The sequence below is a fragment of the Salvelinus namaycush genome, chromosome 38 (assembly GCF_016432855.1).
Source record: "Salvelinus namaycush isolate Seneca chromosome 38, SaNama_1.0, whole genome shotgun sequence".
NCBI lineage: Eukaryota > Metazoa > Chordata > Actinopteri > Salmoniformes > Salmonidae > Salvelinus > Salvelinus namaycush.
This window is the reverse complement of record NC_052344.1, coordinates 4,887,336-4,914,547: the sequence shown is the minus strand read 5'-3', so window position 1 is coordinate 4,914,547 and position 27,212 is coordinate 4,887,336. Positions and strand designations below refer to the sequence as shown.

The following is a 27,212-nucleotide window of genomic DNA, read 5'->3' as shown; positions in this document are numbered from 1 at the left end:
TGAGGTAATAATAAGATAATAAGAACACTCTGAGCGTGGTAAAAGATTAAATAAAGTAGAACAAGAAAATGGTGGTGGTCACAATGAGATATAGTATTTCACTTTACCCCTTCAAATTCAATCAATTTGTGAAAATAGATTTCTCCAATGGAAAGGCCATCAGTGAAAATATCATTACGTTCGGTATACAGTAGACAATGATAGTATTCAGTCTGCTTTTGACATGCATTCTTTTCAGACTACCACTCTGCTATCGGAACATCTAGTTGTTCCGCATTGGAGGCTGGTAGGAGGAGCTATAGGAGGATGGGCTCATTGTAATACCTGGAGTGGAATTCATGGAACGGCGTCAATGTGGTTTGCATGTGTTTGATCAGTTTGATACCATTCCATGGATTCATTCCAGCCATTACAATGAACCCATCCTCCTATAGCTCATCCCACCAGCCTCCTCTGTAGGCTGGTATCTTCTTGGACGTGAAAAAAAACTTGGGTACATTTGTCCTATGAAATTGTAGTGACGGTATAGACATCTCTTTACTAAGTGCATATCTTAGGACCTCAATGTTACAGAAGTGACAGCTCTGTACTCCTATTCCCTCTCTGCCAAATCACAGATTAAAGTAGCCTGCAATACCACTTCTCTTAACATCACCCAGAGGATGACAATAAAGAGGATCCATTTAGTCACAGACCAGTGGTCAACCTAGTGGTCAGCCATGGTTAGGGATAAAGATGCCCTTCAAAACCGCAGACACAGTCACAGCAATTTACCCATAGGCCACTGCTCTGCGGCGCTGGGCAGCTTTGTGTCTGAGGGTCAGGAAGGATGGAGGAGTCATGTGGCAGGAGATGGCCATTTGGTGATTCAGGGGGAGGTGAGGGTTTCGTGAGTGCCATCAGGGAGGTTTACGATTCAGATTTTTCACACTATTACTTCCTGAAGTTGAAGCTGCTCATATTTGTGTAATCTTGTGTGTAATGACAAGAACAACTATGGCCACTTGATGGTAGCCTAGTGGTTAAGAGCGAAGGGCCAGTAACCAGAAGGGCGCTGGTTTGAATCCCTGAGCCGACTAGGTGAACAATCTGTCGATGTGCCCTTGAGCAAGGCACTTTACCCTAATTGCGCTGGATAAGAGTGTCTGCTGAAGGTAAGATGGACACTGAGGGAACATTCTGAGCTCTCAAGTTGTATTGTTGTAGTCGATCATGCTTCTCTAATCAGTAACGCTTTATATGGATAGCCCATCTGTAAATACTCTACAATCTATCTGAAGACCATCAGTAACATGTTGATTGAATAAGAACGTGTCTGTAGTTCATCTACAGGTGGTCATTTGTAGACTATCAGCAGCTTTTTAACAGCATGTCTTTAGCCTTTCAGTAGCATCTCAACATCTCGTCATTTTCAACAACACAGTGAATAAAACACCTGAAAACCCCATTCAACCCATACACAGTGTAATTAAGCGCATTACTACAGTATGACCCAGGTCTGTCTGTCTTTATGTCTGCCTGTTTCTATGCCTGTCTGCCAAGAGAATAAAGATGTTTTATTCTATCAAGACATGACAAGCTGGAGATCACCTGATTGGTAGGGCTAAGCATGAATATTCATTGAAAATGGTGAAAAACATCTCCTACTACATCCCCATTAAAGTGAGAAAATGATGGGTAACATGAATTATGGGATACATTTTAATCGGATTAATATTGGAAGGCACAATATTGTGGTTGCGCAACATTGCGATATTGACACGTTGTTCATTTTCATAAATTATGAACCTATAGCATTAATTATTCAAATCGACATAAACATGCAATTATAGCTGATGGTACATTTGTTGAAAGTAGCATGCATTACAAACCAGAAACATGGAGATAAGACCGATATTGTGCACTTCTCGCCAGCTGTTAATCTGTCCCATGGCTGTGTTACTCCCGCCCCGCCGGCAGGTACAAAAGTAACGGTGCAGTTGTTCTGTTCTCGGTCTATTTCATTTAAACTCATTTACCTTAGAAATGAAATTACAGTTGCTAATGGTAGAGGACATATATACATACGTAAGTTGTCATTAAATATGGTGTCTCTAGCTCTATCGATCTCTGAGTAATTAGGAAGAAAATGTAGTGTTATTTTCGGCCCGGTTCTCCCCTATTATAGCAGCTCATTACCCTAGTTCAACACAGGACTATCACAGGGAGAACCTTACAGGCACCCCTCTCATTGGCACTGCTAGCTTCTAATCTCAGGCATTTAAGCAGGAGCAAAGAGAAGGACGCAGGGAAAGAGGAGGATGACCTTAGATGCCTCAGCTCCCAGGTGTCCCTGTGAACAGCCTCTTGTCATCCATGACAGGGAAGGACTGGGCTAATTGATTTAAGAGCGAAAATCGCATTACTCCATTTCGCTGTAATTGCATCTCCTGCGAAATGACTAAAGAAGAACTGTCTCATTCATCTCCCCCCTCTCCACCCTATGAACCTATTAGAAGTGTATGAAATTGTTTTTAACGTTGCTGCTCCTCTTATTCAAAAATCTCGATTTGTTTGTGTGTGTATGAGCATGTGTGTGTGTATGAGCATGTGTGTGTGGGGGGGGGGGGGGGGGGCATGTGTACAGTACCAGTCAAAAGTCTGGACACACCTCCTCATTCCAGGGTTTTTCTTTATTTTTTATTATTTTCTACATTGTAGAATAATAGTGAAGACATCAAAACTATGAAATAACACATATGGAATCACATAGTAACCAAAAAAGGTGTTCAACAAATCAAAATCTATTTTATATTTGAGATTCTTCAAAGTAGCCACCCTTTGCCTTGATGACAGCTTTGCACACTCTTGGCATTCTCTCAACCAGCTTCATGAGGTTGTCACCTGGAATGCATTTCAATTAACAGGTGTGCATTGTTAAACGTTAATTTGTGGAATTTCTTTCCTTCTTAATGCGTTTGAGCCAATCAGTTGTGTTGTGACAAGGTAGGGGTGGTAAACAGAAGACCAAGTCCATATTATGGCAAGAACAGTTTAAATAAGCAAAGAGAAATGACAGTCCATCATTACTTTAAGACATGAAGGTCAGTCAATTCAGAAAATTTCAAGAACTTTGAAAGTTTCTTCAAGTTCAGTTGCAATGATGAAACTGGCTCTCACGAGGACCGCCACAGGAAAAGATGACCCAGAGTTACCTCTGCTAGAGGATAAGTTCATTAGAGTAAACTGCACCTCAGATTGCAGCCCAAATAAATGCTTCACAGAGTTCAAGTAACAGACACATCTCAACATCAACTGTTCAGATGAGACTGTGTGAATCAGGCCTTCATGGTCGAATTGCTGCAAGGAAACCACTACTAAAGGACACCAATAATAAGAAGAGACTTGCTTGGGCCAAGAAACACGAGCAATGGACATTAGACCGGTGGAAATCTGTCCTTCGGTCTGATGAGTCCAAATTTGAGATTTTTGGTTCCAACCGCCATGTCTTTGTGAGACACAGAGTAGGTGAACGGATGATCTCCGCATGTGTGGTTCCCACCTTGAAGCATGGAGGAAGAGGTGTGATGGTGTGGGGGTGCTTTGCTGGTGACACTGTCAGTGATTTATTTAGAATTCAAGGCAAACTTAACCAGCATGGCTACCACAGCATTCTGCAGCGATACGCCATCCCATCTGGTTTGCGCTTAGTGGGACTATCATTTGTTTTTCAACATGACAATGACCCCAAACACACCTCCAGGCTGTGTAAGGGCTATTTGACCAAGAAGGAGAGTGATGGAGGGATGGAGTGATGGATTGGAATGAGTTGGACAGCAGAGGAACTTCTTCAAGACTGTTGGAAATGCATTCCAAGTGAAGTTGGTTGAGAGAATGTCAAGAGTGTGCAAAGCTGTATCAAGGCAAAGGGCGGCTACTTTGAAGAATCTAAAATCTAAAATAGATTTAGATTTGTTTCACACTTTTTTGGTTAATACATGATTCCATATGTGTTATTTAATAGTTTTGATGTTTATTTATTTATTTCACCTTTATTTAACTAGGTAGGCAAGTTGAGAACAAGTTCTCATTTACAATTGCGACCTGGCCAAGATAAAGCAAAGCAGTTCGACACATACAACAACACAGAGTTACACATGGAGTAAAACAAACATACAGTCAATAATACAGTAGAAAAATAAGTCTATATACAATGTGAGCAAATGAGGTGAGAGAAGGCAAAAAAAAGGCCATGGTGGCGAAGTAAATACAATATAGCAAGTAAAACACTGGAATGGTAGATTTGCAGTCGAAGAATGTGCAAAGTAGAGATAGAAATAATGGGGTGCAAAGGAGCAAAATAAATAAATAAATACAGTAGGGGAGAGGTAGTTGTTTGGGCTAAATTATAGATGGGCTATGTACAGGTGCAGTAATCTGTGATGTCTTCACTATTATTCCACAATGTAGAAAATAGTTAAAATAATGAAAAAACCCTTGAACGAGTAGGTGTGTCCAAACTTTTGACTGGCACTGTATGTGTGGATGGTACTGTTAGTTGGCCACATGGCCATTCAGTGTTTGATGACCTCTTTAGCCTATGGATGATTTAAACAGAAACTGAAAGATATGCGTTGGACAGAGAGATCGGCACTAATTAGCTAGTTATAGGTTTATCTTGAGTAAAAAGATCTGTGCACTTAAAATGTTATATGGCATGCTCATACTGATTAGAGAAATGCAATGATATTCCTAATTCACTCATATCAGAGTTTACAATATCTATTGCACGCTGTCAGATTTTTTATGTTGTACAGTAGATATTGTGATAGATACGGACAAGCAAGTCTTCATTAAAACCAATCAACATTATATCCATCTACACAGTACACATCCCTCTGTTCCCCATATACCGTAGGCTACTGTACATGCGTATTGTAAAGAAACGTACGATATGATCGTTTTTTAAAACAAATACAAGGTCAACATTTCCAGTACAGGCACATACCACCCCTATACCAACGTCAAGCTCAAGGTAACAGCTGGCACACATATATAGCACCGATGTTAAAGTGGCTGTAATATTTAATTTATATATGAATCATTAAAGTGAGGTGCAGCGGCTATTATGCATTCCTTTTCTAGCAGGATAAAACAGCCCTTAGATGTGGGAGCGGGACTTTGAAGTCTTGTCTCAGAAGCAGGCCAACTCTTACAGGAAGTACCTTGCTCATGTTTTAAATATACCTGCTGTGGTGTGTGGGACTAACAAAGGTGAGCGTTCTGGATGGGCCCCAAGATGAATGGAAAATGGTCAGCCAGGACACACACACACACACACACACACCACAGAGAGAGAGCTGAACAAGCACTTGTCTGAGAACTCCAACTTCCTTCCCAGTTGAGAACTTCCTGTCCACTAAATGTGTCCACTAAACGAAGAACAAAATGACACTAAAACATCGACTAAAGTGTCATTTCAATTTGACTGCTCATTTGTTCAGATAACTACAGTTTTTTTCCAACTGCTTACACACGTTTTCAAAACTGTCTCCTTTTTTCAAAACTCTACACACAATTCCCAAAACTGCACACACAAAATGCAAAATGCCTCACATCTCCTTCAAAATGTAACACTGCATTCAAAATGCCATAAACACATGTCAGAATGAAGCATTTGCATCAAATGGCAAACACTGCTTTCATAATAGTACATTTTTGGATATACCATGTAAACACTGTTGTTCTAAATCTAAAGCTCTTTGGTCTTTCATAGGCTTATATCTACATTTCAATACAATGTTCTACAGTGAAAGTAATCTGCTGAGAGGGGTAACAAGTACACTGTAAACACCAATGCAATGTAGAAACAGAAAATATTTATTAGGCCAAACATTACTGTTGTATACAGTAGCATACAACAAAACCATAAACATATGTAAACCAAAAGTATATTCTTTAGAATACAGTAAAGAACACAATTGTGTGTGTGGGGTCCCGGGGGGCAGTCCAGGAATTGGTAGGGGGGGGGGGGGGGGGGGGGGGGGGCAGTCACCAGTGCTAAGCTACGCTTCATCTCTTCTCCGGCCTGGGTCTCTTGCCAAACATCGAGGGAAGTATCTCCTAGCATGGCGTATCCAACCTTGGACAGAGGCAACCTCTATGTCCCCACATGCGTCCTCCATTGCCTGGAGAAGCGGCATGCAGGCATAGGGTTGGCGATCATACACTTTCCAGCGCCAGGCTGAGAAGAATTCCTCTATGGGATTTAGAAAAGGTGAATATGGGGGTAGGTACAAAACTACAAATTGTGGATAGGTGGCAAACCAGTTTTGGACCAGAACAGCCCGGTGAAAACTAACATTGTCCCATAAAACCACAAATCTATCAGGCTCCTGATCTGGATCAGGGACAAGCATTGTGTAAATTGCATCCAGAAAAGTGAGCATATGGCCGGTGTTGTACGGACCCAGTGTGGCATTTGTGATGGAGGACCCCGTTTTGAGTGATGGCAGCACACAGTTATATTACCCCCACCCTGTCCAGGGACATTGGTAATTGCCCTCTGTCCTATTACATTTCTTCCGCGGCGCCTGGTTTTGGTGAGGTTGAAGCCAACCTCATCCACATAAATAAATTCATGGCGAATTACATGGGCATCCAGCTCCAATACTCTCTGTAACAGACAAAAGGATATACAGATGAGTAAATATGGTATGTCTGAAGTCCTGGAAGTAGTGTTGCATACATACCTCTACAAAGTCATGTCGCATATTCTTGACTCTGTCAGAGTTTCTCTCAAATGGCACCTTGTAAAGTTGTTTCATCGTCACTCGGTGCCGTTGGAGGATGCGTTGTATGGTCGACAGGCTTACAGCATTGATGTTGTTAAATATGGTGTCATTATTCAAGATATGCTCTCTTATCTCTCGAATCCTAATTGCATTGTTGGCCAAAACCATATTTATAATTGCGGTCTCTTGTACATCTGTAAACAAGCGTCCTCGTCCTCCATGATGTCTTTGCCTTTCCACTCTGTACAGAATTCAAACACAGTATGTGTTCAGCATAGGAACTGTAAACAATGTACAAAGAAAATGTAGTACAGCATGATAACCAACCTCATTCATTCAATGCAGTGCAGTAAATGGATGGCTTAGAGTTACAAATGTTTATGCAATACTATGCAGTCATACGTATTTTACAGTACATTACTGTAATGCTAAAATAGTCATTAGATAGTTGCATACCTGTTCTCATTTCTGAAGGTTCGAATTATGGACGCCACTGTAAATCGACTCAAGTTGGGCTGGACTCTCAGTCCAGCCTCTCTCATGGTCAAACCGTGGTTGATCACATGATCAACAAGTGTTGCCCTAATCTCATCAGAGATGGCTCTCCTTCCTTCTCTTCTTTGCCCTCGTCCTCTTCTGTGTGTGTGACCTGGTGAATAAGTGTAGCATTTTGATTGGTTGTGTTTGGAAAAGGAAAGCAAGTCACTTCCTGTTAGATTTTTGTGTTTTAGGTAGAGAATTGTGTGTAGTGTTTTGAAAAAAGTGTTTTATTCAATTGACAACTGAGTCAAAGGCTGAGAAATAGCTTATGGTTTTGGATATTTGGTGTGTAATTTTGCACTTTGAGTGAGAGGTTTCAAAATTCGTGTGACATGAAAAGATTTTGTGTGTAAGCAGTTGGAAAAAACTGTAAAACAGTCAGTCAACACAATGACTCCACTAAGGGCAGTAGCCTAACGGTATCAGCTTAAGGATTTCCCACGATAATAAAATCATGAACCATTCAGGCCCAGAGACATGTGTGTTTGTTAGGTCACAAACAAGCCTCCCACCAGAAAAATAATTCACAACAATATGCGTCTTTTCGACACTGCGAGACATGACTTTAATGGAGCATTTAAGTGTCAAGTTAAGCATGCACACTAAAGACAGCGTGCACCCTGGGGCGGCAGGTAGCCTAGTGGTTAGAGAATTTGGCCAGTAACCGAAAGGTTGCTAGATTGAATCCCTGAGATGACAAGGTAAAAATCTGTCGTTGTGCCCCTGAACAAGGCAGTTTTCCCACTGTTCCTAGGTTGTCATTGTAAATAAGAATTTGTTCTTAACTGACTTGTCTAGGTAAATAAAAGACCATGTGCTTGCTATCTGCTTTTGAAATGTAATCATTGTAATGCTATTTGACCCTTATTGCATTCACTGTACTTAAATCCAGCTCTGATACGTTTACTTAACTGTGTCTAAAGTTATTTGGGCGTTAAATCATCACTGAGGTAGTGAACATGTTTTTGCAGAATATTTGGCAGAGAAAGCGTAAAAAAAAAAAAAGACTATCAGTCTCATTCCTCCAATGCTTCTGCTAAAATGTGGAAGAATCCATTTCCCAGACTAGGTGTTTGTTGGCTTGGACATTTCGCTGATTGTTTTGACACGATCTGATGCTTCAGGTTCAAGAGGTTAAGTCACACAAGCTTCCACTTTGCTGTCCTCAGTATTTCTGGTACAGAGAGGTTCTGGTAAGCACAATACCTTCTGAATGACCTGCCAAGGGCTTCCATAGTAAACTCGCTCGGACTGTGTCCGTGGGTTAGAACAGTGACCTGTCCTCTGTCCTGTGTGTGTGTGTCTTGGAGACCCAGTGAGACCTGTTTGTGTGTGTAGTAAAGGGATTGCTGGGGAAGTGAGTGTCAGTGAGATAACCTGGGAGGAATGTGCTAATCAGAGCTGAAAGTGTTTCAGGCAGGAAAGTGTGGCAAGTCGAAGGCAGGAACACAGAACTATCCCCCCCCCCCCCCCCCCCCTGTCTGCTTCAGACCAACTGCCATCTGTATTTCTGCCACAGTCAGGCCTTTTCCTAACGAATGTTAGGGTTTGCAATGAGTGCTTGGCTCACGCAAGCCCACACACAGTTGAAGGAAGCGGAGCTGCTCTCCAAAAAGCTGATGTGTCATACCTTCCTTTCCTGGAACGACATGGCAGCACCTCTCTTCTTCTCCTTTTTCTGTTTCTGGGATCCTGACAGGCAGACGGTACGGTAGCGCTTCTTCTTCTGTTGCCTGAGTCGTGTCTGTAGGGGGCGGCCGTCACTCTCGGAGCCATGAGTCGATCCTGTGTGGTCAAAGTGATCACTCTGACTGAGATCCAGATACTGCCGGTAGGTGACATCAGCAGGCAAAGGAGATGGGGAAAGAGAGGGATAAATAGGGAAAGAGAGAGAGGGTGGAGAGGGGGGGGGGAGGGTCTCTGCAGTCTCACCCAGGATACTGTATGTATATGGAGGTACTCGCAGCTTGGATAAAAGTGTAAGTGCATCGTTTGGTTGATGGGGTGTCTATGAATGGTGGGTTATTGTAATGGCATTTTCTGTGTGACCTATATAATATTCACTTACTACTTACACATGAACACACACACACACACACACACCAACACACACACACAGCTCCTAAGAGCATGCTCTTCAAGACTGACATTCCAAAAAAGGGCAATTCTACTCAGTGTGGAATTATCTCTCCTCCCTCTATACAATCTCAGATGTGTGGTCACAGCTATTAACTGGTTAGCTGGCTCAGCATATCCACAGCAACCATGTCTGCGAACATATCTGTCTGTATCTACACCACAGAAAGAGCATTACTGCACAACATTACTGTAGTAGTACTACTTCAAAATACTTCATGCTTGATAAGTTAAGTAGGTCAATATAACACTAAAGTTTGGGATTCATAGTAGAAATGATCCCCAACAGTTGTGAGGTTATAAGGTTATGTCCAGAATTGCCAAAGCCTGTCCAAGTGAAATAATAACCCTGTGTTTCATAATCCAGATTAGTCTGAAGTGAAACAAGAACTGAAGAACTGAAACTGAGTTAAACAACAGCTGGCCGTCTAGAATAGTGAACACTAGCTACCTGGGAGTGAGCTCTGTGACATGCAGAGGTGTCATCAAAGACCCTAGATCGCTGTGCTACCTCAGGGCTTCACCGTCTGACTTCAAGGAGAAAGTGCATACTGAGGTAAATCAGCGCAGCTTAGTCACAGTTGGAAGTAGATTTGAGTATGGATATTATGTCTAGTTCGTAGAGTACTTTTATATGTTAAAAACGTCAATTAACGTCGCTTGATGTTTAAAGTGGACATTCGGTTCTTAGTGACTTTTGCGCTGTCTTTAAGTGATGTTGTTGGAATGTGAATGATTTTCACCAAGTTTCGTCTCGAAAATGACTATCCCAACTTTTTATGAGCGTCTTCATCATAAAAGCTAATTCAATGGGATGCCTGAATCTGTCCATACATTATTCGTGTTTAACTCTCGTTTATCATAACTGACAGAAAATGTCATAGACGTGATGCACTTTCTTTGTCAGTGCCATCACAGCTACGTCGTGTGAAATGATGCGGTAGGTTATACATCAAAGTAGGAGACACTCCTAGAGTGAGCCATGGATCAGATCAGTGAGTTGTCTCTCTCTTCTCTGCCTGTGAGACATTCCTCGTTTTAGTGGCTTAAGCAGTGAAAACAAAGTTGTGAAGAGGACATAGCTGCCGTCCTAATAGGAATCAAAGCTCTCATGGATATTCTCTCCACCGGCCATTAGAAAAACAAACGAAACAACAACAAATTCATGCTCTGATTCAATCATAAGCAAACTGCATTGGGAGTACACAATATGTCTGCCTCAGGCATACATCTACAGCGCCAAAGTCTGTTAGAAATACTGCTTGATGATGTTTATGCTAGTGGAATGACATGGACAGCAGTCAACTACGTATTTTGCACAGTGGGACAGAATAACGGCATGGGTCGAGTGCACAAACAAACATGATTTTGGGTCATTTTGACATAGGAGGAAATCATTCTAAGCGATGTCCAAACCAATAGAGGGTGTGGGTGCGTCCTCCATTCATCACAACCAGACCCATATATTTAGAGAGTCGGGCCGGTTTCTTCTTAAGTGATAATGCCCGAGAAGCCACTATTTGGACGATACTTTGTCTCGAGGAAGAAAACCGTGTCAATATATCCTCCAAACACCGGCTTCTCAGGCATTATCACTTTTATTCAAAAGTTACCAACATATTCAAATAATGATGGACATATTATTTTCCTTAATTTTTTTTATTTTGAAGAATTTATTCATACTATTTCACGAGATATAGTCCCGACACAAATCTAAGGTTGCTACCCAAGCCGGCTGGTCGTTCGTTCTATTGGTTCGGTTGCCAGAGACGCGACCCATTCGTTCAGTCTTTTTGTTCTGTCTCTATGGACGCGACCCAGTCGTTCAGTCTTTTTGTTCTGTATCTATGGACGCGACCCAGTCGTTCAGTCTTTTTGTTCTGTCTCTATGGACGCGACCCAGTCGTTCAGTCTTTTTGTTCTGTATCTATGGACGCGACCCAGTCGTTCAGTCTTTTTGTTCTGTATCTATGGACGAGACCCAGTCGTTCAGTCTTTTTGTTCTGTATCTATGGACGCGACCCAGTCGTTCAGTCTTTTTGTTCTGTATCTATGGACGCGACCCAGTCGTTCAGTCTTTTTGTTCTGTCTCTATGGACGCGACCCAGTCGTTCAGTCTTTTTGTTCTGTACCTATGGACGCGACCCAGTCGTTCAGTCTTTTTGTTCTGTATCTATGGACGCGACCCAGTCGTTCAGTCTTTTTGTTCTGTATCTATGGACGCGACCCGGTCGTTCAGTCTTTTTGTTCTGTATCTATGGACGCGACCCAGTCGTTCAGTCTTTTTGTTCTGTATCTATGGACGCGACCCGGTCGTTCAGTCTTTTTGTTCTGTATCTATGGACGCGACCCAGTCGTTCAGTCTTTTTGTTCTGTATCTATGGACGCGACCCGGTCGTTCAGTCTTTTTGTTCTGTCTCTATGGACGCGACCCAGTCGTTCAGTCTTTTTGTTCTGTATCTATGGACGCGACCCAGTCGTTCAGTCTTTTTGTTCTGTATCTATGGACGCGACCCGGTCGTTCAGTCTTTTTGTTCTGTATCTATGGACGCGACCCGGTCGTTCAGTCTTTTTGTTCTGTATCTATGGACGCGACCCAGTCGTTCAGTCTTTTTGTTCTGTATCTATGGACGCGACCCAGTCGTTCAGTCTTTTTGTTCTGTATCTATGGACGAGACCCAGTCGTTCAGTCTTTTTGTTCTGTATCTATGGACGCGACCCAGTCGTTCAGTCTTTTTGTTCTGTATCTATGGACGAGACCCAGTCGTTCAGTCTTTTTGTTCTGTATCTATGGACGCGACCCAGTCGTTCAGTCTTTTTGTTCTGTATCTACGGACGCGACCCAGTCGTTCAGTCTTTTTGTTCTGTATCTATGGACGAGACCCAGTCGTTTGTTCTAAATGTTCCATTGCCATACTGGCTGGCAACGTTCTTTTCCCTTGCTTGCTAGCTAGCCAACTACAGCTAACTTACAGTCACGTCAAACAGCAAAGTAGCTGCACTTGCATTTGTTTAAGCTGTTTTCTAGTGACATTTATTTGGATACATCCATAACAATGAGCTAATGATGCGCGATTTGGCCTGGCATAGAAAATGTGCTCTCTCGTCAGGACACTGTTGTTCAGAGGAGCTAGCCAACAACACAGCTAGCACAATCACTTTGTTTTCCATTGACATTTCATTGTATATATCCATAAAAATTATGCCAGCTGATTCATGATTTTGACTGGCTGAGATAGGCAGACAGTTTGTCTGTCTCGTCCCGACTCCTGACACGTTCATTACTATGGGACAGATGGAGATTGAATTTCAATATTGGAACAATGTTGCAAATGTTGGAGAGAAAGAGAGCAAGGTTTATACAAATCTCCGCTGTTGAAAACCAAATACTAGTATAAAAGAAATGGAAGATAATGTCTAGATGCTTTTTATAGTGGACATCAAGTTTATAAATTGCCTGGCTGGGCTGATGAGTCAGTGGATTATGCAGTGAGCTGGAACAGAGTAAATAGGCATTTCGACATCATTGCTTTAGCTGGTGGAAACTTGTGGAATAGACACCGGTTGGAATGTGATTTTGACCAATCAGCATCCAGGATTAGACCCAGCCGTTGTATAAATGATGATGCATTTACCAGACACTTCAACATTCTATGGCAGCCATGTTAGCTCCCCATTAACATTACATGGGGAATATTTAAACAATTTGAATTAGAACAATATTCACAATTCTAAAAGTTGGCCTAACTCTTTAAATATATGGCTCTGATCACGACAATCCAATGAATGAAAGAAGGGACGTAACAATCAGTTCCAACAAGTGGAAAAGAATAAACACAAACTCTTCCATTTTCAAGAGTGTCAAAGTAATTTACAAACGTCTACATCGCCGATTCTCCAGTCATATCTTATTCTGTGCCTAGTGAACTGCAGTGTGTCTTGTCTTCATGCACAGTCCTGTCATTGTCGTGCCGCGCATTAGTGACAGAAGATACATTACTTGGTGGAATCTAATTAGAGGTCCCCTAACGACCTAATAGGCGTGTCTCCTGCTGCATGTACAGTAGAGAGAAGGCTATTAATCCAAGGACAACCTCTGTCTCTTTAGACAACAAGCTGAGTGTAGTACGCTGGCAGTCTTTCCATCCGCTCTTGAAGAATGTTGATTGAGTAACAAATGGCATCTTGTTTAGCCCTTAGCTGCCAGCGATGAGACTTGCTCTCTCTTCATTGGTGACAAGTTCAGTATTGTCGTGCGTGAGTCCATTCTGAGCAGGGCCAGTCTTCTATGTGACAGACGACAGCACTGGTGTTGACCAAAAATGCTGATTCTATACTATCGTTATGTGCAAAGTGTGCATCTGTGTCTGTGGTCAAATCAGGTGCTTCTAGGACTTTTGTTTTGTAGTACAGACCTTTTTTTCTTTTTTTTTACAACCTCAAGATGTTGTTACTAGTATTGGAGTAAAGGGGAGCAAGTGGTTACTGTTGTCTGCTGCGGTCTGGAGCTAAAAAAAAGGTATTTCTGAATGTTCCTGTGTGATGACAAGGATTACAACTTTACAACTGTAGTACAGACCTAAGTTGACCTGAGTTGTTTCTTCTCTGTATTGATTAAACGAGGAATGATGCCAGAAACTATTGCTAAAAGGAGACAAACATTTACGACCAGGAGTTCAACCAGCATGGCAAATGGTTTATGGTAAAGTCATGAACATCTCATGGGAATTCACTGATAGTAGAGAAGAATAAAACCCAATGATCAATCAACCAATTCTTCTCAAAATACTTAAGCAACCGTAAACCAATAAAAAAAGGACAACAATGATCCCCTTTATAGACAAGAGTAAAACATTTTCCGACAAGAGGATAAAAATAGGGTCACGATAGCTACAGTACTAAAATTAGCCCCCAGAATAGTCCATCTCGGGTTATTCTTAGAGTAATTGACAGACAATGAATGGCCAACGGAGGGGTCATGGTAGAAATGGCCGTCCAAAATGATTTAAAAAGAAGAACAAGAAAGAACCAATTGTACTAGAGTCAACTACTAGACCCCCCGAAGGAGATCGTAGATAGTCCGGACTAGGGGTCAATCGTGATTGGCCGATAACTCCCAAACAGAAACAGGGCGGTCCCGTTGAATTAGTCGAGATATAGGCAAAAGCCATAGACAGATATCCTGTTGGGATCAAACCCGGGGGTAATCTGATGAGTCTCTGTTTGAAGTGATTATCACGCAGGGAAACTAAGGGATAGCCCGGCTTCTCGCCTAATTAGCAAATTTAGTGCAGAGCCTTAAGAAGTTTATAAAGACACTAGCTGAGGGCAGGAGGGGACAGTCCTCAACCCATCAACTCACCAGGACAGCCACCGGATAGCCTCTTAGAAGCCTCTTCGCCACAATCCTACTGCTACTTTGAGCTGCTCTACAGCTAGTACACCAGACCTGAAGACAGTTGTTCTCTCTCTGACTGATGAGAATGCCACACTTAAGTGACTGTAGTTACTACAAGATGCGAGACGGAGCCCGAGTTTCCAATGTAAGGATTCATGTTTCAATAGCAACAGACTCCACACTCCAATGAAGTCGACTTGGAGACTTTGTTGAGATATTCATAATTTGTTTAGTAAGTTGGTTCTAGTTGTATGGTGTGTGTATACATTTAGGGCATAGACATTTGAAGGATACGGTAGTACATTGGGACGTCTGCTAATGCTCTACTTACTGTTACAACTTTTTACACTTGCGGTAAAATCATCTTCTTACTTCCTGTCTAAAGTTTGATTGGTTCGTAATTTGCTTGAGAAGTCAAGAGGATATGTCTTGCATTCAGGGGTAAAACATGATTAAGAACAATTTGAGGAAACATGTCTCATGACTTGCTACACTATCAGTGCTCTCTCTGAGGCTGCACTGAGCAGTGACCTTTATTTTTTAATGTCTATCTGAGATTGCATACTAACACTAAACTGTTATTTGAGACTACATAGTAACCGTTGCCTGTTGTGTTACCCAATAACTGATCTTAGGTCTGTATGGAACAGGTCCAGAGCCACCTGGAGGGCTCTAAGTTCCACCTGCACCAGGCCCAGAGTCAGCAGGTCAAGCAGTACCTGACGCTGGGTTCCAAGGTGGCCGGGGGACATGGGGGCCACCCTCACCCCACTGGGCAGGGAGGGCAACTCCTGGGCACCGTTCCAGTGATGAGGAACGGCCACATGGCCCCCCTCAGCGATGGCAGCACCCCCAGCAGCCCTGTTACACTGCTGACCCTGGCATCAAACCATGACAGTGAGGTGAGTGAGCGTTTTGATTTTCAACAACAGTATGTGTTCATCGTGTACAGTTGAAGTCGGAAGTTTACATACACCTTAGCCAAATACATTTCAACTCAGTTTTTCACAATTCCTTACATTTAATCCAAGTAAAAATTCCCTGTTTTAGGTCAGTTAGGATCACCACTTTATTTTAAGAATGTGAAATGTTAGAATAATAGTAGAGAGAATGATTTATTTCAGCTTTTAATTCTTTCATCACATTCCCAGTGGGTCAGAAATTTACATACAATCAATTAGTATTTGATAGCATCGCCTTTAAATTGTTTCACTTGGGTCAAGCATTTTGTGTAGCCTTCCACAAGCTTCCCACAATAAGTTGGGTGAATTTTGGCCTATTCCTCCTGACAGAGCTGGTGTAACTCAGTCAGGTTTGTAGGCCTCCTTGCACTCACACGCTTTTTCAGTTCTGCCCACACATTTTCTATGGGATTGAGGTCAGGGCTTTGTGATAGCCACTCCATTACCTTGACTTTGTTGTCCTTAAGCCATTTTGCCACAACTTTGGAAGTATGCTTGGGGTCATTGTCCATTTGGAAGACCCATTTGCGACCAAGCTTTAACTTCCTGACTGATGTCTTGAAATGGTGCTTCAATATATCCACATAATTTTCCATCCTCATGATGCACCAGTCCCTCCTGCAGCAAAGCACCCCCACAACATGATGCTGCCAACCCTGTGCTTCACAGTTGGGATGGTGTTCTTCGGCTTGCAAGCGTTCCCCTTTTTCCTCCAAACATAACGATGGTCATTATGGCCAAACAGATCCATTTTTGTTCTATCAGATCAGAGGACATTTGTTCAAAAAGTACGATCTTTGTCCCCATGTGCAGTTGCAAACCGTAGTCTGGCTTTTTACGGCGGTTTTGGAGCAGTGGCTTCTTCCTTGCTGAACGGCCTTTCAAATTATGGCGATATAGGACTCGTTTAACTATAGATATAGATACTTTTGTACCTGTTTCCTCCAGCATCTTCACAAGGTCCTTTGCTGTTGTTCTGCTATTGATTTGCACCTTTCGCACCAAAGTGCGTTCATCTCTAGGAGACAGAATGCGTCTCCTTCCTGAGCGGTATGACGGCTGCGTGGTGCCATGGTGTTTAAACTTGCGTACTATTGTTTGTACAGATGAATGTGGTACCTTCAGGCGTTTGGAAATTGCTCCCAAGGATGAACCAGACTTGTGGAGGTCTACAATTTTTGGCTGATATCTTTTGATTTTCCCATGATGTCAAGCAAAAAGGCGCTGAGTTTGAAGGTAGGCCTTGAAATACATCCACAGGTACACCTCCAATTGACTCAAATGATGTCAATTAGCCTGTCAGAAGATTCTAAAGCCATGACATAATTTTCTGGAATTTTCCAAGCTGTTTAAAGGCACAGTCAACCTAGTGTATGTACACTTCTGACCCACTGGAATTGTGATACACTGAATTGTAAGTGAAATAATCTGTCTGTAAACAACTGTTGTAAAAATGACTTGTGTCATGCACAAAGTAGATGTCCTAACCGACTTGCCAAAACTATAGTTCGTTAACAAGAAATGTGTGGTGGATGAAAAACGAGTTTTAATGACTCCAACCTAAGTATATGTAAACTTCCGACTTCAGCTGTACCTTTCTACCTCAAATACCTTGTACCCCTGCACAGGGACTCAGTACTGGTACCCTGTGTATACAGCCAAGTTTTCCTTTATTTATTGTGTTATTATTACACCTCTAATATTTAGTGTTGGGATCCAGCTTTTTTTTCTTTCTTTCTTTTTTCTCAGTGTCTTTGTTTAGTAGGTCCTTACATTGCCAGAAATAGTTATGTGATTTAATAACACAATGCAGGTTTGAGTCCTAAATCTCTTTGACATGAGATACCTGCTGTGTAAACAACTCAGTTATCTCTAGTGACGCGCCCGTTCTCTCTAAAACGCTCATCAATAACTTCAGAGATTCAGTTCCTAAAGAGAATCTCTGTTAAGGAGGAAACTAGTTTGATAACAAACATTTTGTTCCCACCGTGGCGGCTGATCTCTTCCAGCATGGTGGTGAAGAAATGTCTGCTATTGGATTAGGATCCGAACTGTCCCTCCCTCCGAATGATGCAAAGAGAAATGTTACATTGAATTACAGCGAGCGCATTTGCCCACCTAGCGTTTTTATTATCTGTTGTTATGTATCTGAATTGAGCTGAGGCTGGTACAATATGACTGTTTTCTTTTAGTTTCCAATGGATGAAGTTATTGATGACTTGATTAGCCTGGAGTCCGGCTTCAATGACGGGGGCTTGGATTGTATGGATCCCAGCATCATAATGCAAAACAATGTAAGTATGACTAATCATATGAACTATTATATCAATCGCAAATGTAAAGGGAAAAACATTCATTTGAATTGCAAAGCTACGGGTAAAAACAGAAGAAATGCAACGATGCTATCGACATGCAGGTGTTTCTGTCTATTGGCTCTTGCTGACATGATTCCTTGATCCAGAAGTGATTCCCAGAAGATCATTGATCACGAAGAGCAGATATTGAGTAGTCAAGTTCAGCTGTAAAGTTAAGTTGCTTTACTGACTTCTTTAAAGGGGGATGTGAGAACTACTTCCTCTGCCAAACATGAACGTTCAGGCTTGACTTGCTTGGGAAAAAAAGGAGCTGGCTTTGTGTGAAGTCAGATTAAGTCCACCGATGAGTCAAAGTTCATTTCACCAGGGTTGAGGCTTAAAGCATTTCTCACATTTCTCAAGCTGCCGAACAATACAGATTAATCCGCAAGTGATGCCATTACACATAACTACGCGGCAAATGATGACAGTGTGAGAATAATGTGTTAATTAGTATAAACACTACATCTGTGATTCTTCTTTTTTGCTGAAAGCCCTACATGGTCACTACCAGAGAGTTTGGGAATGGTAGTCGAGAAGACAGGGGGAGAACGGCGAGACTATGCTAGATATCTACTACGACAAAAAAGATCTTAATCGGACTAGGCATTCCATTAGAAAGAAAATGCCCTGAATGGCAGCAGAGACAAATAGTCCCAGTGCAAATTATATCTGGAGTGGAATTGTAAAACTTTGAGCCGATGCTCGGACAAAGACTCATTTGAGTAACGATTATAGCGCACACCTGAATCCTGAGGTATGTGGTACTAAGGGGAATGTGTCCCCACAGCATTGAATGTGACAGAGAGATAGAGAGAGATGAAGAGAGATCGAGAGAGACAGACAGAGGCAAGCGGGCAGGCATGCGTATAAACACACACGTAGAAACAGAGAGGAACAACAGGGTGACAGAAAAGCGGAGAAAAGACAAGACAGGGGGGAGGGGGGTGTAGAGAGTGAAGATCAGAGCGACCAGAAAAAAAAGGGAGAGGAGGAGAGATTTAGCGTGAGGCAGTGAGGCATTGCCTACACTCCCGATGGGCTTGTTCTGACATGATAGCGCGCTTAAATGGATCAATTCATTTTAATTAGTCATACAGTACGATGCATCACGTCGTTTTGCCATGTCAACATATCCCAGGAACACAGACGGGAACGGATTGAAGTGATTACGATGTGAGCAGTCGGGGGACTGTCGCAATCTTTCATTTTGATAAGTACCCCCCCCCCCCGTTAGAGATAATGAGAGAGAGAAAGCAAACTAACTGCAAATATTGAAATGTCTGCAGTTCCTTCTTTTTCTCTCACTCCCTCCTTCCCTCCCTCCCATAACTTGACCTCTATTCTTATCCCTCTCTACACTACCCTAGGAACTGAATTTCACACATGCACAGTGACAAATTGTCTGTACACAGCTTGTGGCATCTATGCCGGCTTTTGTAGGATTCCTAGAAATACACAGCTCCCTAAGATTAGACATGCATACAGTGTGTGTCAGAAGCCCATATATCCCTCTGCAATCCAACAGAGTTCCTAAAAGAGACTGTAGTTATCCTGCTTGTTCGGAAAATATATGCCTATTTTCTCACAGTGGACAAGCGGCGTAGAAAAACAGTTTGGTGTCTGTTTGGGCGGGTTATGACCCGGCTTTCATCCAGTGGGGTGCTATTTTGAACACACAGTGTTCTCTGTGTTCTGGGGCCCTTTTCAAGCAGAGTAGCCATAGTGGTCACTGATAATGGTACTATTAGGCTAGTAAATGGGGGCACGGAGCGAGGTCGTACTCCCAGAGAAGGACCTGAGTGGGCCTTAGGGGACCCAGACAAGGCTGTGGTCAGGCAGGCCCCTGTTGGGGAGGCATGGAGGCCCCTAGCCCCTCCTGGTGGATCACACAAAAGCAATGCCCTGAGGGCTGAGAAGCAATAGGACTGCCAACAGTGCTATGATTGCCCTCACACCCAACCTCATCTGAAACCTTACAAATTCCTGTTACCCTTTTCAAAGCTTTCAACTGAGCCAAAGTCAACCTGCTTCCAAAAGTTTCAATGACTTTGTGAACTTGAGGTCGCTGAGTCTGAATGAAACGTTCTCTCTGTGTCTGTGTGTCTGTGTTCAACCATTCCCTGACATCTCCCTCCTCTCCTTCTCTCCTCTCCAGGTGCTCAGCAGCAGCATGCTGGACATCTATGGGGGTGAACCAGGTATGACTACGGCCGCTCATAGCCGAACGACACCCACCTCACGCCCCACTATGCTCACTACTGTAAAAATGGGAAGTCGCAGGTGCGAACGCACATCATAGCGCTGAAGATGATCAATGCATCAAAATAATCAATGCATGATCACATCAAACATATTTCAACAGGACAGAAGTGCGAAACTCAACCGCATACTGCAGCATAAGAATACAGCACTTTAGGAAACACATTCCTGACAAACCATGGCAGTCACTGGCATCTCATTTTCTTTCATGAATGAATACGTTTAGCATTTTTTTTAAGGTGCACGACAACAGGAAACGAGAAAGAGTCATCCATTTAGTCATTTCTCTTCTTTGGCTGACTAAAATGAAGACAAAACGCTGTGTAGGCAGCATGCTCTAAATGCACAGATCCTAAATCTGGTGACAGGATTAACCAAAACCGAGCCTTCCAGTCTAATAAGGTGTTCCCACAGTCTATTACTGACCAATGGGATGCAGTAGAGGTCAAGAGGTCTATAGAGCAGCATGTTCTACTGGGAAAGCCCTCTTTCTTTAGCCCTGATGTGTACAGCATTCATCCTATACAAACTATTCCCAAACTATTCCCTAAACTAAATAAACTCCTCCATATCGGTGTCCTTCGATTACGTTTGTCTGCTCTCAGCTGATTGCCACGGTGTATTCTATACAGCATCTATAGCTTGTCAGTCACCTTGTATAACGGAGGAGAGATTCAACACGGATTTGTTTGGATAAGTTAAGGATAGCTTCTATAGGGTGCATGGGTAGTAGCTTGAGTTCCATGTCTAGCCGTTATCAAGTCCGATGAACAAGGAAGCTGAAGGAAAGCAGGACAAATGTGTTTCCATGTAGCAAACAGATGTTTCCCTTAAATGTGCAGTGTTTGGATTACAGTTGTATCACTCACATCCCTAATTATCAATGGCCTCGGTTCATAGTCTATGGACGCATCATGGATTTATTTTGTGTTCTGGTCCCCAACACAAAGGACCTCTGAGAAACGGTTTATGAATGCCATGCATCAAGTAAAGCTAATTGAATTAGCTCCGACGAGACAATAAGTGAATCAGTATATTTTTCATATAAGTGTGCGGTTGGACAACGGGCAGTTGCACAGAGGTCTAAATGACCTTATTGAATCAACGGAGACGAATTGAGAAATCCAATCACAGGTTCTGATTATATCATTTGGGAGAAATGTGAACGTGAATATGAACGCTATAGCATGCCTTTCCCCTCATGGGTAGATCAGCAAATTTGTTAAGCGGACTTAATTGCCAGGCTGAGTGGCTTAAAAGAGGACACAGATTTTTCACAATGAACCAAAGAGAAGAGACGATGCTATGTATGCCGGGAGCGAGCGGGATAAATCGTGTCCTTGAGTGTGCTTGTGTGGAAGGTTCCGGCTCTGTGCAAGGTTCAGGCTCTGTGGAAGGTTCCGGCTCTGTGGAAGGTTCAGTCTCTGTGGAAGGTTCAGGCTCTGTGGAAGGTTCAGGCTCTGTGGAAGTTTCAGGCTCTGTGGAAGTTTCAGGCTCTGTGGAAGTTTCAGGCTCTGTGGAAGGTTCAGGCTCTGTGGAAGGTTCAGGCTCTGTGGAAGGTTCAGGCTCTGTGGAAGGTTCAGGCTCTGTGGAAGGTTCAGGCTCTGTGGAAGGTTCATGCTCTGTGGAAGGTTCAGGCTCTGTGGAAGGTTCAGGCTCTGTGGAAGGTTCAGACTCTGTGTCTGTGGTGGCAAAGATGATCTCCACTCTGTCTGCCACCCCAGAAATATCCAGGCCAGAACTGTGTATCAACTGACTGGAGCTTCTTTGATGCTCTGTGTGTTTCTTATCAGCCTGTGCTCTTTTTTGTGTTTCACAGAACATGAAACGAGAGTGATGGCCAAAGAACGACAGAAGAAAGACAACCACAACTTGAGTACGAGCCGCCCCACTCAACACAGACTGCCTTCAGAAACATTGTGTGGGGCACTAAAGTAACCTCTCCCTCTCCCTCTCTCTCTCTCTCTCTCTCTCTCTCTCCCTCTCTCTTTCTCTCTCTCTCTCTCTCTCTCTCTCTCTCTCTCTCTCTCTCTCTCTCTCTCTCTCTCTCTCTCTCTCTCTCTCTCCAGTTGAAAGAAGAAGAAGGTACAACATCAACTACAGAATCAAAGAACTTGGAACAATGATACCAAAGTCGAATGACCCGTAAGTGATCTAGCGCTTGTTACACTTTTCTCAGTGTTTATTATGTTCAAAACATTAGTTTACCTGACTCAATATTGCAAAGCAACTCCCCACGGTCAAGTCTATTGCCATGAATAAATGTACACATGTCTGGCTGCTGTAAAGCATATCAAAAACTAAGCACAGCCCGCTAAATGTTGTTAATTGAATTCAAATTAATACTCAAGAGCACATTTCGCTCCTATTTCAAGGGTGTACTTGAGTAGCTATTGTAGTCTTCACGCTCTGCAAAGTAGTGAGTCTGAATCTTCTTTGGGTTCTTAACAGTAGACTACAGCTTAGAGCTCAATGATGAAGATTGGGGTCAAACGCAAAGAGGGCCACCACCCGTTTGAATCAAAGTTTGAGCACAATTGGCCCACTAAGGTGGAATACGGAAGCCGGAATTGGAATCCGACTGGCCCAACCGCAATTGAACTTTTGATAGAATTTAAATGGAAGGTTACCGCTGTCGCCGTGCCATTAAGACAAGATAAAGAAGATTATTGGCTGTGGAGCAGACCAACGTCTTGTTCCAAAGAAAGGTGCATTTTACAGCAGCGTCCTGGTTTAAAAAGGTAATGGTATCAGGGAATGGAGCCTGCACTCTTGGCTTCTTCCAAAGTCACATCCCCCCCCCCCCCCCCCCTCTTCCGATACCTATTTTTACTTGAGGATTAATTTTACCATACAAGCAGTTCCAGAATGGACTTTCTGTAGACGTACTTATACTTAACTATTCTATTAAAATTCCCATTCAAAGGCTGGATGTAATGTCCGATGAAATGAATAATTGGCCATGTAAATCACCATTTCTTATTCATATATAAAAAATGGGTCCCTGCATACGTTTTTGTACAGAACATTCCGCTGAGGCGGTGAATAAAAGGTTATCTTTTACGTCCCTCTGCCGTAGTGATATGCGCTGGAACAAAGGCACCATTCTCAAGGCGTCGGTGGAGTACATCAAGTGGCTGCAGAAGGAGCAGCAGCACGCCAGAGAGCTGGAGAACAGGCAGAAGAAGATGGAGCAGGCCAACAGGAGGCTACTGCTCAGGATCCAGGTATGGACTATGGAGAGAGAAAGACAGACACCCTCAAAACTCGGCCCCCTACCACTACTGATCCCCAACCCAGCGACTTCCTCATCCTTAACACCATGCCAATGCGCACCATCACGGGGCCCTGATGCTCAATAGAGACCCCCCCACCCCTTCCCCAGCTAGCTCAGTGCTATATACCTAACTAACCCCCATTCCCTGGCAGAGACCGGCCCTGCTCGTATTGATGTTTGTCAAGCAGTTCCCCATCACCTCTCTTCTCTTCCGCCTCTCCTCTTTTCCACCTCTCCAAGACACAATAATTGACATGGCAGCAGAGCAGAGCCAAGCAGACAGTGGAGACGTTACCACAAGTCCTCAGCCACTGAGACTTCACAATTAACCACCGAATGAATCAGCACATTCACGGCTCTGTCTCTTACGCCGAGTCAAGCTAAACTTCTCAATGGAACAGTGTCATCCTAAAGGACGTTGAGACCAACAAAACACATACAACTCAAAAGAGGCGTAAAGAGACATTTCATGTGGAGAGAGCTAACGAAAGCATCGAACCGAATGCTAGCTTCACAGTGTTAGCCAAATAAGTGCTGGTGACAGTTGATAACACACTGTAGGGAGAAAGACGGCATCGACACCAAGCGTCACCCACAGAAGCATCACAGCTAGTCTTACTTAAATGTACTGTTGGAATCCTACAGAAAGATGTTTAAACTGAGAAAAACAGGCGGTTATAACTTTGCATCACGTAACGCGGGAACAGTGATGCTTCTAACTTGCTGCGCATTACTCTACACTTTTTTTTTCATCCCCCGTGTTTTTTTTTTAGCTAAACGACATGCTAGGTTAACCGTTATCAAGGTAGACTGACAAACAGACTATTATCCATATTGTTACTGCTAGTAGAGCGTCGATGGGGAGGCGTGAACCATATTGCTGGTAGCTGATTGATGAGGTTTTGTCATTGGTTCCTCCCTGTCATGTTTATGACACAAACCCCAAGGGCCCTGGCTTCCTGAGAGGGGGGGTCTGGAGACGAGGGGTTGATTAAATGGATTGGCCTCCACTACATTAGAGTGCTATTAGAATCCTCTTAAGGATTAACCCCTTTTTTTGTTTTCAATTTTCGACTGAAATGACATACCCGAATCTATCTGCCCGTAGCTCAGGCCCTGAAGCAAGGATATGCATATTCTTGGTACCATTTGGAACGAAACACTTTGAAGGTCATGGAAATGTCAAAAGAATGTAGTGGAATATAACACAATAGATCTGGTTAGAGACATTACAAAGAAAAAACAACCGTTCTTTTGTCATTTTTTTGTACCGTCATCTTTGAAATGCAAGAGAAAAGCCCTAATGTATTATTTCAGGCCAGGGCAAGTTTAGATTTTGGCCACTAGATGGCATCAGTGTTGTGCAAAGTTTTAGACTGATCCAATGAACCATTGCAATTCTGTTCAAAATGTTGTATCAAGACTGCCCAAATGTGCCTAATCTGTTTATTAATAACTTTTCATGTTCAAAATTGTGCACTCTCCTCAAACAATAGCATGGTATTCTTTCACTGTAATAGCTACTGTAAATTGGACAGTGCAGTTCGATTAACAAGAATTTAAGCTTTCTGCCAATATTAGATATGTCTATGTCCTGGGAAATGTTCTTGTTACTTACAACCTCATTCTAATCGCATTAGTCTACGTTAGCTCAACCGTCCCCGATCCCGAAGAAGTTCTAAAGTCAATCCATAATAATCTACCAGAATATGAGGGATGTGTGCGTGTGTGTCGGGGAGGAGGGGGGGTGTATGTGTGTAATGTGTATGCACCCATGTGTTTGTGTTTGTGTGTGTGTGTGTGTGTGTGTGTGTGTGTGTGTGTGTGTGTGTGTGTGTTTGTGTGTGTGTGTAAGGGTTGCCAACTCGTACCGAGCTCATTCTGAGAAAAGTCATCTCCTTCATTAAAAGTCTTCTTCTTCAACACTGTTCCCATTCATATGTATTTGAGAATAACACTGTCCTGATCCTTGGTCCTTTTCTGTGCGTTTCAGGAGCTGGAGATCCAGGCCCGTGCTCACGGCCTCCCCAACATGGCCACTTCCCTGGGTACTGTAGAGCTCTCCTCCCACCTCCTCAAACAAAAACAGCAACAGCAGCAGCAGCAGCAGCCCTTGGCTCCCCAGTCACAGCAGGGTCTCCAACCACCCCTGTACCAGGAAGAGCTGAACGGGGAGTACCTCCAGAGGACCTCCATGCCAGCCATGGTCACCGGGGTTACAGACCAGGGTCAGGGGGTGGTTGATGGCTCCACCACTTTCTCCGACCCGCTGTCTCACTTCACAGACTTCTTCAGCTCCACGCTCAAAGAGGAGCAACGGCTGGACGAGATCCTCATGGACAACCCGCTCTCGCCTTTCGGCACCGACCCGCTTCTCTCCGCCGGCTCGCCCGACGCCTCCAAGGACTCCAGTCACAGGAGCAGCTTCAGCTCGGACGATGGCGACGATGACCTATGATCCCTGACCCCTCCGCGACCCCACGGTGACCCCGTGTCAAAGGTCAAAGGACAAACAGCAGTTGGTCACCCTCACAAAGTGGTGCAGGGATTTGTTCCAGCCCAGCACCAACATATTCGATTCCACTGACCAGCTCGAATCATTGAGAACTTGGTTCGTGGGCGCAGGTGTGTTAGTGCTGGGCTGGAGCAGAAGCCTGCACACCATGTGGCTCTCCAGGACCAGGGTTAGTTACCACTGGCACTCCCACTTTTTAAAAACTTTGGTCGAGAGTACATACAGCACCTCTGCCTCGCAGACAGAACCAGACTCATGAGAAAAAGGGAGAAAGACAATCGGTACATACTGATCATATAATACTGCTCCACAGTGCATTGAACACTGGGGTTGTTGAACACCACTGTAAACTATAAAGACTACTTCACTGTACCTATCATGTGTCTTTGCGACATGCCAAAAGAGGATTGCTTCCTTTTCAGAGGTATAGTATTACTGTTATTGTATAAAAGGACTTTAAACCATTGAGGTTCACTGATGGGCCCTATCTAGAGCTAGTTACTGGTGGTTCCTCTTCCAAACAGAAATTAAAATGGAACAGTGATACTAGCCGAAAAAGCCTAACACGTCCTTCGTTCATCTTTACATTTATTTTTATAAAATGTTTTATGTATTTATATGTGTTTTAATCCATGTATTCCTAAAAAACATTACATTATCTAACATGCTCTCTTTTCTATTGGTGGGGGTGGGGAAAATATAATAAACCCCTTTTTTTAATAAATCAGACTTGGCGTTTTGTCATTATAATCACACATGCGCACCACATACCCAACACAAAAGCTCTCATGTCTAATTTGTAATATTACGCCCTACTCTATTATCAAAAAAGTATGGAGACCTGTTAACTTTCATTCTTTCCTATCCAACAGGAGCATTTCAGTTATGAACCAGGAAGAGTGACAGAGAGGTTGATTATCACATAGTCAGAGGCAAGACCTATGAGGCTAAACTGATGAATGAAGGTCCATACAGGGGAGCTGTGTCTGAACAGA

The 27,212-nt window shown here is 43.1% G+C and overlaps 1 protein-coding gene across 1 annotated transcript in view; it reads left to right on the top strand.

Annotated features, from left to right (window-relative positions):
- LOC120032043 (transcription factor EC-like) overlaps positions 1 to 26,922 on the top strand; it is a 62,224-nt gene extending 35,302 nt beyond the window's left edge. The window contains exons 4-10 of the mRNA XM_038977969.1: positions 15,498 to 15,749; positions 18,002 to 18,103; positions 20,322 to 20,364; positions 22,245 to 22,301; positions 22,495 to 22,570; positions 23,505 to 23,652; positions 25,696 to 26,922. Of these exons, the coding sequence (XP_038833897.1) occupies positions 15,498 to 15,749; positions 18,002 to 18,103; positions 20,322 to 20,364; positions 22,245 to 22,301; positions 22,495 to 22,570; positions 23,505 to 23,652; positions 25,696 to 26,160 (1,143 nt within the window). The 3' untranslated portion in view covers positions 26,161 to 26,922. The remainder of the gene's footprint in view (positions 1 to 15,497; positions 15,750 to 18,001; positions 18,104 to 20,321; positions 20,365 to 22,244; positions 22,302 to 22,494; positions 22,571 to 23,504; positions 23,653 to 25,695) is intronic.
- The last annotated feature ends 290 nt before the right edge of the window (positions 26,923 to 27,212 follow it).